At 48.6% G+C, this 15000-nt stretch overlaps 2 protein-coding genes across 6 annotated transcripts in view; one reads left to right on the forward strand and one right to left on the reverse strand.

Moving 5' to 3' along the window:
- The window catches only part of trappc1 (trafficking protein particle complex subunit 1), a 54421-nt gene that overhangs the window by 10644 nt on the left and 28777 nt on the right, over nucleotides 1-15000 (forward strand). The gene's annotated exons all lie outside the window — the stretch shown is intronic.
- Nucleotides 4914-15000, reverse strand: part of camta2 (calmodulin binding transcription activator 2) — an 11730-nt gene continuing 1643 nt past the window's right edge. For 4 of the 5 annotated variants that reach the window (XM_068587798.1, XM_068587793.1, XM_068587794.1 and 1 more), the window contains 23 exons: nucleotides 14931-14998; nucleotides 14624-14759; nucleotides 13551-13622; nucleotides 13324-13471; nucleotides 13074-13202; nucleotides 12832-12982; nucleotides 12092-12758; nucleotides 11433-12014; nucleotides 10131-10257; nucleotides 9910-10044; nucleotides 9429-9604; nucleotides 9118-9299; nucleotides 8923-9001; nucleotides 8496-8811; nucleotides 8240-8413; nucleotides 7873-8102; nucleotides 7578-7780; nucleotides 7284-7488; nucleotides 7076-7147; nucleotides 6957-6977; nucleotides 5860-6044; nucleotides 5619-5693; nucleotides 4914-5416 (listed from right to left, as the gene is read on the reverse strand). In XM_068587798.1, coding sequence (XP_068443899.1) covers nucleotides 5362-5416; nucleotides 5619-5693; nucleotides 5860-6044; nucleotides 6957-6977; nucleotides 7076-7147; nucleotides 7284-7488; nucleotides 7578-7780; nucleotides 7873-8102; nucleotides 8240-8413; nucleotides 8496-8811; nucleotides 8923-9001; nucleotides 9118-9299; nucleotides 9429-9604; nucleotides 9910-10044; nucleotides 10131-10257; nucleotides 11433-12014; nucleotides 12092-12758; nucleotides 12832-12982; nucleotides 13074-13202; nucleotides 13324-13471; nucleotides 13551-13622; nucleotides 14624-14759; nucleotides 14931-14998 — 4188 coding nt within the window. In that variant the 3' untranslated portion in view covers nucleotides 4914-5361. The remainder of the gene's footprint in view (nucleotides 5417-5618; nucleotides 5694-5859; nucleotides 6045-6956; nucleotides 6978-7075; nucleotides 7148-7283; nucleotides 7489-7577; nucleotides 7781-7872; nucleotides 8103-8239; nucleotides 8414-8495; nucleotides 8812-8922; nucleotides 9002-9117; nucleotides 9300-9428; nucleotides 9605-9909; nucleotides 10045-10130; nucleotides 10258-11432; nucleotides 12015-12091; nucleotides 12759-12831; nucleotides 12983-13073; nucleotides 13203-13323; nucleotides 13472-13550; nucleotides 13623-14623; nucleotides 14760-14930; nucleotides 14999-15000) is intronic. The other variant, XM_068587795.1, reaches the window with a different exon arrangement.

Here is a 15000-nt window from a genome sequence, read left to right on the forward strand (position 1 = left end):
AATATTGTCAGAAACGTTTCAAATCAAAACACTGTGATAATTACATATATATATATGTATACATATATATGTATATGTATACATATATATGTATACATATATATATATGTATGTATATATATATATATATATATATATATATATATATATATATATATATATATATATATATACATATATATATATATATATATATATATATATATATATATATATATATATATATATACAATATAAATACTAATTATAAAAAGGCAATTGGAGGGTAAAAGCATACATGTACATTTATTTCTTAACTTCCAATTTGGAAATTTTAAAAAGCATGCTAGATTTAAAAAATAATAATAATAATAATAATAATTCTCTCACGCTTCTATTAGTCTTTTATTTGCTGACCTGTATCTTTAAGAGTATGTTTATGAAGCTATATTTTATGAATACATTCCTGTAGTTCTTTAGAACCATTTAACCTCATCACAAAAACATTACATTCATGGTTTTGTATGTTTTATGTATTAATTGATTAATGTATGTTTGGAAATTATGTTTCATGACTGTCAATATCATGCATGTATGAACATATATATTATTATGGTAAGTTATTATTATTGTTTTTAATATTATTGTTATTGTATTATCATGGTTATTATCAGCTAATATTTTCATTTCAAATGTTAAATAATCACTTTTTAAACTGACGCATGCAGCAAATGTGAGTTTATCCCTTTAAGAACCTGCCCAGGTGCATTCTGGGAGGTCACATGGCTTTTGGACCCCTGATGTAAATGACGCTATTGGAGAATGTTAATAAAGTTATTACAAATCAACAATCTTCAGTTTGTGTGTTTGAGGATGAAAGCAAATATGTACTTCAGGGGCTATAAATATATATATAAAAGAAATGAAAGGAACAGGATGAAAACACTTTGAAAACACGGGTACGTCTAGAGAAGTGTCATCAGTAACACGGGTACGTCTCTAGAGAAGTGTCATCAGGAACACGGGTACGTCTCTAGAGAAGTGTCATCAGTAACACGGGTACGTCTCTAGAGAAGTGTCATCAGGAACACGGATACGTCTCTAGAGAAGTGTCATCAGGAACACGGGTATGTCTAGAGAAGTGTCATCAGGAACACGGGTACGTCTCTAAAGAAGTGTCATCAGGAACACGGGTATGTCTAGAGAAGTGTCATCAGGAACACGGGTATGTCTAGAGAAGTGTCATCAGGAACACGGGTACGTCTAGAGAAGTGTCATCAGGAACACGGGTACGTCTAGAGAAGTGTCATCAGGAACACGGGTACGTCTAGAGAAGTGTTATCAGGAACACGGGTACGTCTCTAGAGAAGTGTCATCAGGAACACGGGTACGTCTAGAGAAGCGTCATCAGGAACACGGGTACGTCTAGAGAAGTGTCATCAGGAACACGGGTACGTCTAGAGAAGCGTCTACGTCTAGAGAAGTGTCATCAGGAACACGGGTATGTCTAGAGAAGTGTTATCAGGAACATGGGTACGTCTCTAGAGAAGTGTCATCAGGAACACGGGTACGTCTCTAGAGAAGTGTCATCAGGAACACGGGTACGTCTCTAGAGAAGTGTCATCAGGAACACGGGTACGTCTCTAGAGAAGTGTCATCAGGAACACAGGTACGTCTAGAGAAGCGTCATCAGGAACACGGGTACGTCTAGAGAAGTGTCATCAGAAACAAGGGTACGTCTAGAGAAGCGTCTACGTCTAGAGAAGTGTCATCAGGAACACGGGTACGTCTCTAAAGAAGTGTCATCAGGAACACGGGTACGTCTAGAGAAGTGTCATCAGGAACACGGGTACGTCTAGAGAAGCGTCTACGTCTAGAGAAGTGTCATCAGGAACACGGGTACGTCTCTAAAGAAGTGTCATCAGGAACACGGGTACGTCTAGAGAAGTGTCATCAGGAACACGGGTACGTCTAGAGAAGTGTCATCAGAAACACGGGTACGTCTCTAGAGAAGTGTCATCAGTAACACGGGTACGTCTCTAGAGAAGTGTCATCAGGAACACGGGTACGTCTAGAGAAGTGTCTACGTCTAGAGAAGTGTCATCAGGAACACGGGTACGTCTAGAGAAGTGTCATCAGGAACACGGGTACGTCTAGAGAAGTGTCATCAGGAACACGGGTACGTCTAGAGAAGTGTCATCAGGAACATGGGTACGTCTCTAGAGAAGTGTCATCAGGAACACGGGTACGTCTCTAGAGAAGTGTCATCAGGAACACGGGTACGTCTCTAGAGAAGTGTCATCAGGAACACGGGTACGTCTAGAGAAGTGTCATCAGGAACACGGGTACGTCTAGAGAAGTGTCATCAGGAACACGGGTACGTCTCTAAAGAAGTGTCATCAGGAACACGGGTACGTCTAGAGAAGTGTCATCAGGAACACGGGTACGTCTAGAGAAGTGTCATCAGAAACACGGGTACGTCTCTAGAGAAGTGTCATCAGTAACACGGGTACGTCTCTAGAGAAGTGTCATCAGGAACACGGGTACGTCTAGAGAAGTGTCTACGTCTAGAGAAGTGTCATCAGGAACACGGGTACGTCTAGAGAAGTGTCATCAGGAACACGGGTACGTCTAGAGAAGTGTCATCAGGAACATGGGTACGTCTCTAGAGAAGTGTCATCAGGAACACGGGTACGTCTCTAGAGAAGTGTCATCAGGAACACGGGTACGTCTCTAGAGAAGTGTCATCAGGAACACGGGTACGTCTAGAGAAGTGTCATCAGGAACACGGGTACGTCTAGAGAAGTGTCATCAGGAACACGGGTACGTCTCTAAAGAAGTGTCATCAGGAACACGGGTACGTCTAGAGAAGTGTCATCAGGAACACGGGTACGTCTAGAGAAGTGTCATCAGGAACACGGGTACGTCTAGAGAAGTGTCATCAGGAACACGGGTACGTCTAGAGAAGTGTCATCAGTAACACGGGTACGTCTAGAGAAGTGTCATCAGGAACACGGGTACGTCTAGAGAAGTGTCATCAGTAACACGGGTACGTCTCTAGAGAAGTGTCATCAGGAACACGGGTACGTCTAGAGAAGTGTCATCAGGAACACGGGTACGTCTAGAGAAGTGTCATCAGGAACACGGGTACGTCTAGAGAAGTGTCATCAGGAACACGGGTACGTCTCTAGAGAAGTGTCATCAGGAACACGGGTACGTCTCTAGAGAAGTGTCATCAGGAACACGGGTACGTCTAGAGAAGTGTCATCAGGAACACGGGTACGTCTCTAGAGAAGTGTCATCAGGAACACGGGTATGTCTAGAGAAGTGTCATTAGTAACACGGGTACGTCTCTAGAGAAGTGTCATCAGGAACACGGGTACGTCTAGAGAAGTGTCATCAGGAACACGGGTACGTCTAGAGAAGTGTCATCAGGAACACGGGTACGTCTCTAGAGAAGTGTCATCAGGAACACGGGTACGTCTAGAGAAGTGTCATCAGTAACACGGGTACGTCTCTAGAGAAGTGTCATCAGGAACACGGGTATGTCTAGAGAAGTGTCATTAGTAACACGGGTACGTCTAGAGAAGTGTCATCAGGAACACGGGTACGTCTCTAGAGAAGTGTCATCAGGAACACGGGTACGTCTCTAGAGAAGTGTCATCAGGAACACGGGTATGTCTAGAGAAGTGTCATTAGTAACACGGGTACGTCTCTAGAGAAGTGTCATCAGGAACATGGGTACGTCTAGAGAAGTGTCATCAGGAACACGGGTACGTCTCTAGAGAAGTGTCATCAGGAACACGGGTATGTCTAGAGAAGTGTCATCAGGAACACGGGTACGTCTCTAGAGAAGTGTCATCAGGAACACGGGTACGTCTCTAGAGAAGTGTCATCAGGAACACGGGTATGTCTAGAGAAGTGTCATCAGGAACACGGGTATGTCTAGAGAAGTGTCATTAGTAACACGGGTACGTCTAGAGAAGTGTCATCAGGAACACGGGTACGTCTCTAGAGAAGTGTCATCAGGAACACGGGTACGTCTCTAGAGAAGTGTCATCAGGAACACGGGTATGTCTAGAGAAGTGTCATTAGTAACACGGGTACGTCTCTAGAGAAGTGTCATCAGGAACATGGGTACGTCTAGAGAAGTGTCATCAGGAACACGGGTACGTCTCTAGAGAATAAATGACGGACCAGCAAGAAGCAAACAAATAGAAAACATCTGTTTATTCATCGTGTAGAATAATGTTTCATCTTTACAGTTTTCACATGAACAACAATTAATAACTCATGCAAAGATTCACCGCAACGGCTGAAGAAGAAATAAAAGTAGAAGTAGAATAAATAAAAGAAGTAAAATGAATAAGAGGAGAAAAAGTCGTATGAATGAAAGTGGCAATAGAATAAGAACAAACATCTGTTTCAGGAAGTTGCTCCTTGTTGTTGACAACGCAGCAACAAAGTCCCGCTGACTTCTGGAGAAACTTGTTGACGATGACATCACAGTGATGACATCACAGTGATGACGTCACAGTTTATCAAATAATCAGGATGATCAGAGGTCAGGGGGGTTCCTTAAGACTCAACCTCACAATCTGTGCAGCGCACGCACACACGCACACACACACACACACGCACACACACTCTCTCTCTCATACACTGACATTAACAGGTCATGCTGTAATAAATATCAACATCCATAGCATATAAAGTCCGACATTAGAATATATATCTATCTATATATAGATATCTATGTATGTATATATATATATATATATATATATATATAGATATCTATGTATGTATGTATGTATGTATGTATGTATATATATACATACATATATATACACACACACACATATATATATGTATATATATATACACACACACACACATACATATATGTATATATATACACACACACACACACACATACATATATATATATATATATGTGTGTGTGTGTGTGTGTTTAAATATGTGATTGTGTTTTTCTATAAGTCTCTGTTTTCACGTTGAAGAATCCCACAGCAGCAACACGTCTCCTCTGATTGGTCGGTGGCCGTGCACAGAGAGGATCATGGGAGTCGGTCTCGGGGCAGTTTGCCCTGAGCGGCGGCTGACAGGAGCGACTTGGCGGAGCCTCCTATTTTCAGCCGATCGCTCACGTTAATCGAGTATCCCAGCATGCATTGCGTGGACGGCGTCTGACGCCGTCTGAAGGGGCGCAGCGAGAGCCGCTCGTCGTGGAGGGATTCAACTTAAATCTGTGCTGCTGCCTGAAGGCTGTGTGCAGGGCACGCGGCCCACGCTGTCAGACAGGTGAGGACAGACAGACAGGTGAGGACAGACAGACAGGTGAGGACAGCAGGAAACACTTTAAGTGGTCAGGCCTCTCCTCTCCAGCTCCCTCGTCTGCTTCAGCTCCTTTATCCTAGAGACACACACACACACACACACACACACACACACACACACACACACACACACACACACACACTTTCAGTCAAAACATTTTCATATCCAAACTAAAACTAAATCCAATTATTTTTAGGAAAATAATGTGTGTGTGTGTGTGTGTGTGTGTGTGTGTGTGTGTGTGTGTGTGTGTGTGTGTGTGTGTGTGTGTGTGTTACCTGTGTCTGCAGCGTCTCAGGAACCTCATGATCTTCCGAGCTGCCTGGTCCTGTTTCTTCGTCAAGAACGACCCCCTAAAGACGACATGTGTTAAAACCAGGTCTGGTCCTCCTGTTGGTTCTAACAGGAGGTCCAGACCTGGTCTGGTCCTCCTGTTGGTTCTAACAGGAGGTCCAGACCTGGTCTGGTCCTCCTGTTGGTTCTAACAGGAGGTCCAGACCTGGTCTGGTCCAGGCTTACTTGGTCTTGGGGTTGTGGCCGGCCCCCCTCTGCTTCAGCCTCTCGTACTCCTTGTAGCTGCGGTAGTACTGCTGGATGAGGACCGCCGCCCGCCGGCTCTGCTGGAAGCGCTTCTGCTCGTAGTAAGACCTGAACTTGGACTGGATCAAGATGGCCGCCTGGGTCATCTTCTTATAGAGAGCATACTGAGGGACGGAGTGGCCCCGTTAGAGTCCTCCAGGACCAGTACAGACCAGTACTGACCAGGACCAGTACAGATCAGGACTAGTACAGACCAGGACCAGTACAGACCAGGACCAGTATAGACCAGGACCAGTACAGACCAGAGGAATCAAGGATGAAATGAGAACAAAGCAGCTCTGAACCCTCATAAACATGAGGTTCATATCGGCCCTCTGAACCTGCTCATGTCCTTCTTACTCTCTAAGGCTGAGCCCTACAGAGGAACCTCATCTCCTTACTCTATCTCTAAGGCTGAGCCCTACAGAGGAACCTCATCTCCTTACTCTATCTCTAAGGCTGAGCCCTACAGAGGAACCTCATCTCCTTACTCTATCTCTAAGGCTGAGCCCTACAGAGGAACCTCATCTCCTTACTCTATCTCTAAGGCTGAGCCCTACAGAGGAACCTCATCTCTTACTCTATCTCTAAGGCTGAGCCCTACAGAGGAACCTCATCTCCTTACTCTATCTCTAAGGCTGAGCCCTACAGAGGAACCTCATCTCCTTACTCTATCTCTAAGGCTGAGCCCTACAGAGGAACCTCATCTCTTACTCTATCTCTAAGGCTGAGCCCTACAGAGGAACCTCATCTCCTTACTCTATCTCTAAGGCTGAGCCCTACAGAGGAACCTCATCTCCTTACTCTATCTCTAAGGCTGAGCCCTACAGAGGAACCTCATCTCCTTACTCTATCTCTAAGGCTGAGCCCTACAGAGGAACCTCATCTCTTACTCTATCTCTAAGGCTGAGCCCTACAGAGGAAGGGAACAAGTTATCTTTGATTGAATAAAAACATTCACATCACTGGAAACACAACCTGTTGAAGAGTCTACACACACACACACACACACACACACACACACACACACACATTACCTTCAGAGCTATCCATGTTAGCTAGCCAGAGAGAGGGAGAGATGCAGGTTAGTCCAGTGTTAGTGAAGCTGGAGGACAAACAGTAACACACACACACACACACACACACACACACACACCTGTTTGTATTTCCTGTAGCATCTCTGTATGACGGCGGCTGCCATGTCCTGCTGCTCCTTTAACCTCCGACCCTGAAGAAGACAGAGGACATTCCAGCAGCTGTGACATCACAGTACACAGGTGTGTACTTGTACATGCTGTTTGTTTCATCACAGTAACAAACAGGTGTCAGTGTGTACTAGTACTCTTTGTGTACTTGTACAGTACCTTGTATCTCCTGAAGGCGCTCTGGATGATGCGCGCGGCCTCGTACAGCTCCCGCTGCTCTCCGTCCGTCAGCGTCAGCAGCGCGAAGTCTCTCTCTATCTTCCCATTGGCCGACGCGTTCAGGAACTCCGCCCACGCCGCGGAGGAGGGTGGGCGGAGCCTATGCAGCGCCAGCGCGCTGAGCGGCGAGGGCGGACACGCCCGCCTGCAAGCGCACACACGCACATCGATACCGCGCTCTGCCCGTGACAGTATTGTCACGGGCAGAGCGCGGTATCCACGCCGGAGGCTCACCTGGGAGGGGAGTGTGTGTGGGCGTCGCCCGCATGTGTGTGGGCGTCGACCGCGTCCAGGTAGGTGGCCAGCCAGGTGTCCTGTGTGGCGGCGTTGTCCCGCCTCTCTCTAAGCGGTGACTCCGCCCCCCGGGGGAAGTCCTCCTGTTTGATTCGCTCTGGGGTCGCCTCGAGGATCTGCTCCGCCAGCGTCGCCATGTCCACCTGGAGCCAGCACATTTAAACTCAGGACCAAGTCTAAACGCAGGACTAAGTCTGAACTCAGGACTAAGTCTGAACTCAGGACTAAAGCATACCTGCAGCACCTCCTCCTCCAGGAACTCCTCTTCCTCGCCTTCGTTCTCGGCGTTCTCGCTGTAGCCCAGCAGCTGGTCCTCCAGCTGGTCCTCCACCCGCCCCCCTGCCAGGTGTGCGTGTGCATAGGTGTGTGCGTATGTGTGTGTGTATGTGTGTGTGTGGGGGGAGGAGGAGCTCTCGTAGTCCATCAGGTGAAGCGGAGAATCTCTGGATCCTCCAGGGTCCAAACCTGCGAGGGATGAGGAACAATGAGGATCAGAGGGGCAGACCAGGACCAGGACCAGGACCAAGACCAAGACCAAGACCAGGACCAGGACCAAGACCAGGACCAGGACCAGGACCCTCATGCATTACAGCGGGCGTTACCTGGGCTGGAGGGAGGAGAGACGGGCAGAGAGGTCATGTGACCTGGTGAAACAGAGAGGGAGGAGGCAGACAAAGGGGAGGTGTCCATGGGGGCGGGGCCACTGGAGTAGGCGGAGCTCGGTGAGTGGGAGGAGGGGTCGCTGGGGGAGGGGAGGCTGCTGGAGGAGCTCAGACCTGGAGGCGGGAGAAGAGACACCGTTAGAGCCAATCAGAGGACAGGAATCCTGTCACCTGACCCTGAAGCTGGGCGGCTCACCTGTGTCCGGGCTGGTGGACGGGGGCGACGGGGACGGCCGCGGCGAGGGCGACGTGTGTGTGTCTGTTGTATGCGTATCCGTCACGTGCGTGTATGTGTCCGTTGTGTGCGTGTGCGTGTCCGTCGTGTCCGTTGTGTGCGTGTCCGTCGTGTGCGTGTGCAGCTCCTCCAGCGCCGTGGCGAGGAGAGTGTGTCCTCGGGAGCGAGCCACGGCGAGTGGCAGGCGGCCCAGCGAATCAGGGATCCCCAAAGCAGAACTGTTCCACCTGTACAGGAGCTCTGCTGCCCTCTGGTGGCCCAGAGCACACGCCCACATCTGAAACACACACGTTACACTGCTGACCTCACACCGCTCAGGGCTTGAACGTGTGTGTGTGTGTGTGTGTGTGTGTGTGTGTGTGTGTGTGTGTGTGTGTGTGTTTGTTACCAGCGGCGTGCAGGAGAAGTGGTCGATGTTGAGAGGATCAACTTCCTGTTCCAAGTCCAGACTGTCGCTCTTCACACTCCTACAACACACACAGCTACAGTCAGTGTGTGTGTACCTCCAGTGGATCAGAGTGTGTATCAGGTGTGTGTGTGTACCTCCAGTGGATCAGAGTGTGTATAAGGTTTGTGTGTGTACCTCCAGTGGATCAGAGTGTGTATCAGGTGTGTGTATCCCTGAGCAGCAGCCAGGTGGAGCAGTGTCATCCCGCGGTGACGGACCGAGTGATGAAGCCTCTCTCCTTCTCCTCCTCCTCCTCCTCCCCACCTTCCTCCTCTCATCATCCTCTCACAAACTCCCACAATCCTCCTCTCAAACCACTGAGGACACAAACAATTAACCAATAAATACTTTACAGAGTATTACTACACTGTATGTCACTCCTCTTACAGAGTATTACTACACTGTATGTCACTCCTCTTACAGAGTATTACTACAGCCGTTCTCACCTGTTCGTGGTCTTCAGGTAGGGGAAGGGGAGGGGGCGTGGCCTGCTGGCTGCCATGTTGATGATGATGATGGTGATGATGCTGCTGGTTGTTGTTGTTGTCGCGGGCGGCCATGTCTGCCATCCTGCGCTCCATCTGCTCGAGCCGCTCCAGGATGGACATCCTGAACTGATTATCTGCACACAGAAAACACACAGAGTGAGACCTCTTGCTCCTTAACGAGCCAACAGAAAACACACAGAGTGAGACCTCTTGCTCCTTAACGAGCCAACAGAAAACACACAGAGTGAGACCTCTTACTCCTCAACGTGCCAACAGAAAACACACAGAGTGAGACCTCTTGCTCCTTAACGAGCCAACAGAAAACACACAGAGTGAGACCCATAGAGACTAACGAATGAAGTCATGTGAAGTTCCTCTATAAAATGAAGTCATGTGATCTGGTGGAGTTCCTCTATAACATGAAGTCATGTGACCTCACCGTCCAATGAGAGCCAGTCCAACTGCGAGCTGGGCAGAGAGCTGGCGTTCCTCGCTCGGTACTCAAACAGAACCGAAGAGGACACAGAACCTCCAGACTCCAGAACCTGCAGACACACCAGCCCGGCCTCGTGGGCTGAAAGAGAGAACATTGAGACCACATCAGGTTCTCCTGGAGGTCTTATGAGTAGTGTGTGTGTGTGTGTGTTTGTGTGTGTGTACCAGGACAGTAGCAGCGTAGTACTCCAGGTTGGATCAGTGCAGCTGGCACGGTGCTCTGATCAAACACACACGAGTATCGACCTAACAGCTCACTCCACGGTCCTGTGATCAATACTTTCACTCCTCCCTGAACACACACACACACACACACACACACACACACAGAGTTAGTACTACTACTGGTATTTCATATTAATACGGGTAGATAAAGTCCAGCCTTCTGATTGGTTGAGAGTGAGTCACAAGGTGTACTGTATTGAGCTGTAATGTACTGTATTGACTCATAATGTACTGTATTGAACTGTAATGTACTGTATTGAACCATAATGTACTGTATTGAATCATAATGTACTGTATTGAACCATAATGTATTGTATTGAATCATAATGTACTGTATTGAATCATAATGTACTGTATTGAACCATAATGTACTGTATTGAACCATAATGTACTGTATTGAACTGTAATGTACTGTATTGAATCATAATGTACTGTATTGAACTGTAATGTACTGTATTGAACCATAATGTACTGTATTGAATCATAATGTACTGTATTGAACCATAATGTACTGTATTGAGCATAATGTACTGTATTGAACCATAATGTACTGTATTGAATCATAATGTACTGTATTGAACCATAATGTACTGTATTGAATCATAATGTACTGTATTGAACCATAATGTACTGTATTAAACCATAATGTACTGTATTGAACCATAATGTACTGTATTGAATCATAATGTACTGTATTGAACTGTAATGTACTGTATTGAACCATAATGTACTGTATTGAACTGTAATGTACTGTATTGAATCATAATGTACTGTATTGAATCATAATGTACTGTATTGAATCATAATGTACTGTATTAAACCATAATGTACTGTATTGAACCATAATGTACTGTATTGAATCATAATGTACTGTATTGAACCATAATGTACTGTATTGAACCATAATGTACTGTATTGAACTGTAATGAACAGCATGTTTACATTTGCCAGAGAGTTCATTATCAGTGCTCACTCATAATAACAGGTTATAGTCACTACATCCCATAATAACAGCTAGATTTTGCACAACCGTTAGTATTGATTATGGAGTATTGATTACAGAGTATTGATTGAGAAGTATTGGTTACAAAGTATTGATTAAAGAGTATTGATTACAGTGTATTGATTAAAGAGTATTGATTACAGAGTATTGATTACAGAGTATTGATAAAGGAGTATTAATAAAGGAGTATTGATTACAGAGTATTGATTAAAGAGTATTGATTACAGAGTATTGATTACCTCAGGGTACGACCACTCTGGGGAGAAGTCTGTGATGGAGGCGAGGCGGGTTGAGGCCGCCGAGGGCTGCGGGTGAGGGAAGGGGATAAAGGAGGAGGAGGGTGAGGGCTGGGGGGGCACCATGTAGCGGACCCCCGCTGGGAACATGGCCGGATTGGGCGCGGCGGCGTGAGCCGTGACGGGATTGGCCTCCACGGTGATGAGGTCAGAGATGAGGTCGGGGAACTGGCTGTCGAAGGAGATGTCCAGCTCCTCCCCCTCTCGTTCACACGGCTCCACCTCCTCCAGGTGCGTGTCCATACAGGTGTCCTCCGGGTCATAGCTCCGCCTCCCCTCCTCCTTCACCTGCATGGGGGGTGTCGCCGGGTGAGTGGTTTCCATGGCGACTGCGGTGGGGGCAGAGCCGACGGACCGACTCTGCCGCAGCAGCAGGGGCCGATAGGACACCTGAGCAGACAGGTGATCGCAGGGCGGCCCCTCGGCCTGTAGCTGCGTCTGATTGGCTGGCGGGGTGGGCGACGGAGCGGCGCCACTTCCTGTATGCTGCCGTGGAGACGGGCAGGAGGAGGAGGCGTGGCTTGTCTGAAGCACACAAAAACAGGAGTCAAAGGGAGCGGATAAATACATTGACTGAAGAAAATAGTCCCTTTAAGTCTCACCTGCAGCAGAGCGAGCTTGGTGGGGGGAGCGCTGCCTTCATCATCATCGTCATCGTCATCATCAGCTCGACCAGCCTCTTCCTCATGCCCCGCCCCTTGGGACTCCCCAAGAGCTCCTAGCTCCAGACAGAGCGGGAGCAGGGGCGGGGCCACAGAGGAGGGGGGAGACAGGGAGAGCGGAGGGGGGAGGGAGGAGGAAGACGGGGAGGAGGAAAGAGAGGAGAGCGAGGAAGGAGGGGAGACAGAGGAGGGAGGGGTGGAAATGGGGGAGAGGGAGAGAGCGAGGGATGGGGGAGAGAGGGAGGAGGAGAGACCAGCAGAGGCGGGAGGAGGGCCGCCGTACGTCTGGCCCTGTTTGGGGGAGTTGAGGAAGGAGTCAGGGTCAAAGGTCAGGTGGACCGCTGGGGGAGGCCGGGGGGGAGGGGAGGACGAGGAAGAGGAGGAGGAGGGGGCGATGACGGGGGATGGGAGGAGGGGGGCCACACCCGATGCCTGGTCGGGGGGAGTAGAGGAGGCGGGCCCGCTGCCGGAAGGAGGAGGAGGGGGGGGGAGCGGAAGCCCCGCCTCCTCCCCTCTGGCCCCGCCTGCGAGGGCGGCGGTCGTTGCCATCACGAGCACGGCATTCTGGGGCAGCGCCACAGCCGTCAGGTCGCCGTAGAAGCCGTTGCTACAAAATAAAACACACATATATAAATATACAGTATAACATGTACAGCATAATCTATAGGGAAGAGACTCACGTGGCTGAGGGGCGGGGCGAGGAGGCGGGGCTGTTCTGTTTGGCTCCTCCCCCTCCCCGCCCTGTGTCTCCCGCCTCACAGGGCAGCTTGGGGGAGATGATGCGATGCTTGGTGCTGTTACAGCGGTGAGGAATGTTCACTCCTGAAGAGACTGTCCAGATACAAAGCGATGTCACAGTGATGTCACAGTGATGTCACAGCGGTGTCACTGTGACATCACTGTGGTGTCACAGGTGTGTTACCTGGGGTCGGGTTACAGAGGCAGGTGTGTGTGCGTGGCTGTGGTTTGGTTCTCTGCCGGTCCAGAATGTGTTGAACCAAGTCCTCAATGCTGAAGTCACCTGATCCCACTGAGCACTTCATGCTGTGAACTAGTACACAGATACCGCATGTTACTACCACAGATACTACGGGGAAGGTACTCTGTGTATTTGTACATACTCCAGAGTACCCATATACCAGGAGGAAGGTACTCTGTGTACTTGTACGTACACATGGGCCTCAGCTGGCTCTGCAGCTCGTCTCGGCTCCACCTGGCGCTGTCGTGGCGGTCGGTCACGGCACACAGTAGCGGACTGCATTTCCCAGAATCCTCCAGGGCCGGCACGTTGAGGTAGTGCACCATCACGATGTCGGGGTTCTGCCAACAACAAACATATTGATCAGCAATCCATCGATCGGTTCAGGTCAGAATCTGTCATCGTGCAACGTGTGTTGACCTGCAGCAACCAGTAGCAACGCCTGTGGAATGTTGGCACGATGGAGGAGTGGACGTAGCAACCGTACAGGCACTGAAACCAGAGCAGAGACAGCAACCGGCAACATTAACAACTGAAACCACAGCAGAGACAGCAACTGGCAACATTAACAACTGAAACCACAGCAGAGACAGCAACCGGCAACATTAACAACTGAAACCAGAGCAGAGACAGCAACCGGCAACATTAACAACTGAAACCAGAGCAGAGACAGCAACCGGCAACATTAACAACTGAAACCACAGCAGAGACAGCAACCGGCAACATTAACAACTGAAACCACAGCAGAGACAGCAACCGGCAACATTAACAACTGAAACCACAGCAGAGACAGCAACCGGCAACATTAACAACTGAAACCAGAGCAGAGACAGCAACCGGCAACATTAACAACTGAAACCAGAGCAGAGACAGCAACCGGCAACATTAACAACTGAAACCACAGCAGAGACAGCAACTGGCAACATTAACAACTGAAACCAGAGCAGAGACAGCAACCGGCAACATTAACAACTGAAACCAGAGCAGAGACAGCAACCGGCAACATTAACAACTGAAACCAGAGCAGAGACAGCAACCGGCAACATTAACAACTGAAACCAGAGCAGAGACAGCAACCGGCAACATTAACAACTGAAACCAGAGCAGAGACAGCAACCGGCAACATTAACAACTGAAACCACAGCAGAGACAGCAACCGGCAACATTAACAACTGAAACCACAGCAGAGACAGCAACCGGCAACATTAACAACTGAAACCACAGCAGAGACAGCAACCGGCAACATTAACAACTGAAACCAGAGCAGAGACAGCAACCGGCAACATTAACAACTGAAACCAGAGCAGAGACAGCAACCAGCAACATTAACAACTGAAACCAGAGCAGAGACAGCAACCGGCAACATTAACAACTGAAACCACAGCAGAGACAGCAACCGGCAACATTAACAACTGAAACCAGAGCAGAGACAGCAACCGGCAACATTAACAACTGAAACCACAGCAGAGACAGCAACCGGCAACATGACACACCTCCATGCCCTGGACCTTCAGCTTCATGTGGTCCTCTCTCGTGGTCTTGCCATCCTTCCTCTTCTTCCAGCAGAACCCGTCCTTGCGGTACTTCACCTTCTTCCTGTTGTACAGAATGATGCTGCCGTTCCTGGGCCTGGAACACAACACACCAGTAAGGGTCTGGGGTCTAAGAGGGCCTGGAACACACAACTCTATCTCTAGTGAGGGTCTAGTGAGGGTCTAGTGAAGGTCTAGTGAGGGTCTAGTGAGGGTCAAGTGAAGGTCTAGTGAAGGTCTAGTTAGGGTCTAGTGAAGGTCTAGTTACCTGGTCTTCAGGGTGCAGGAGAGCCACTCCTCATGTTGTTCAAATGATATCAGGTAAGAAGCGATCTCCT

The sequence above is a fragment of the Clinocottus analis genome, unplaced genomic scaffold, assembly GCF_023055335.1.
Source record: "Clinocottus analis isolate CAN_PGR_092001 unplaced genomic scaffold, fCliAna1.0.p SCAF_21, whole genome shotgun sequence".
NCBI classification, from domain to species: domain Eukaryota; kingdom Metazoa; phylum Chordata; class Actinopteri; order Perciformes; family Cottidae; genus Clinocottus; species Clinocottus analis.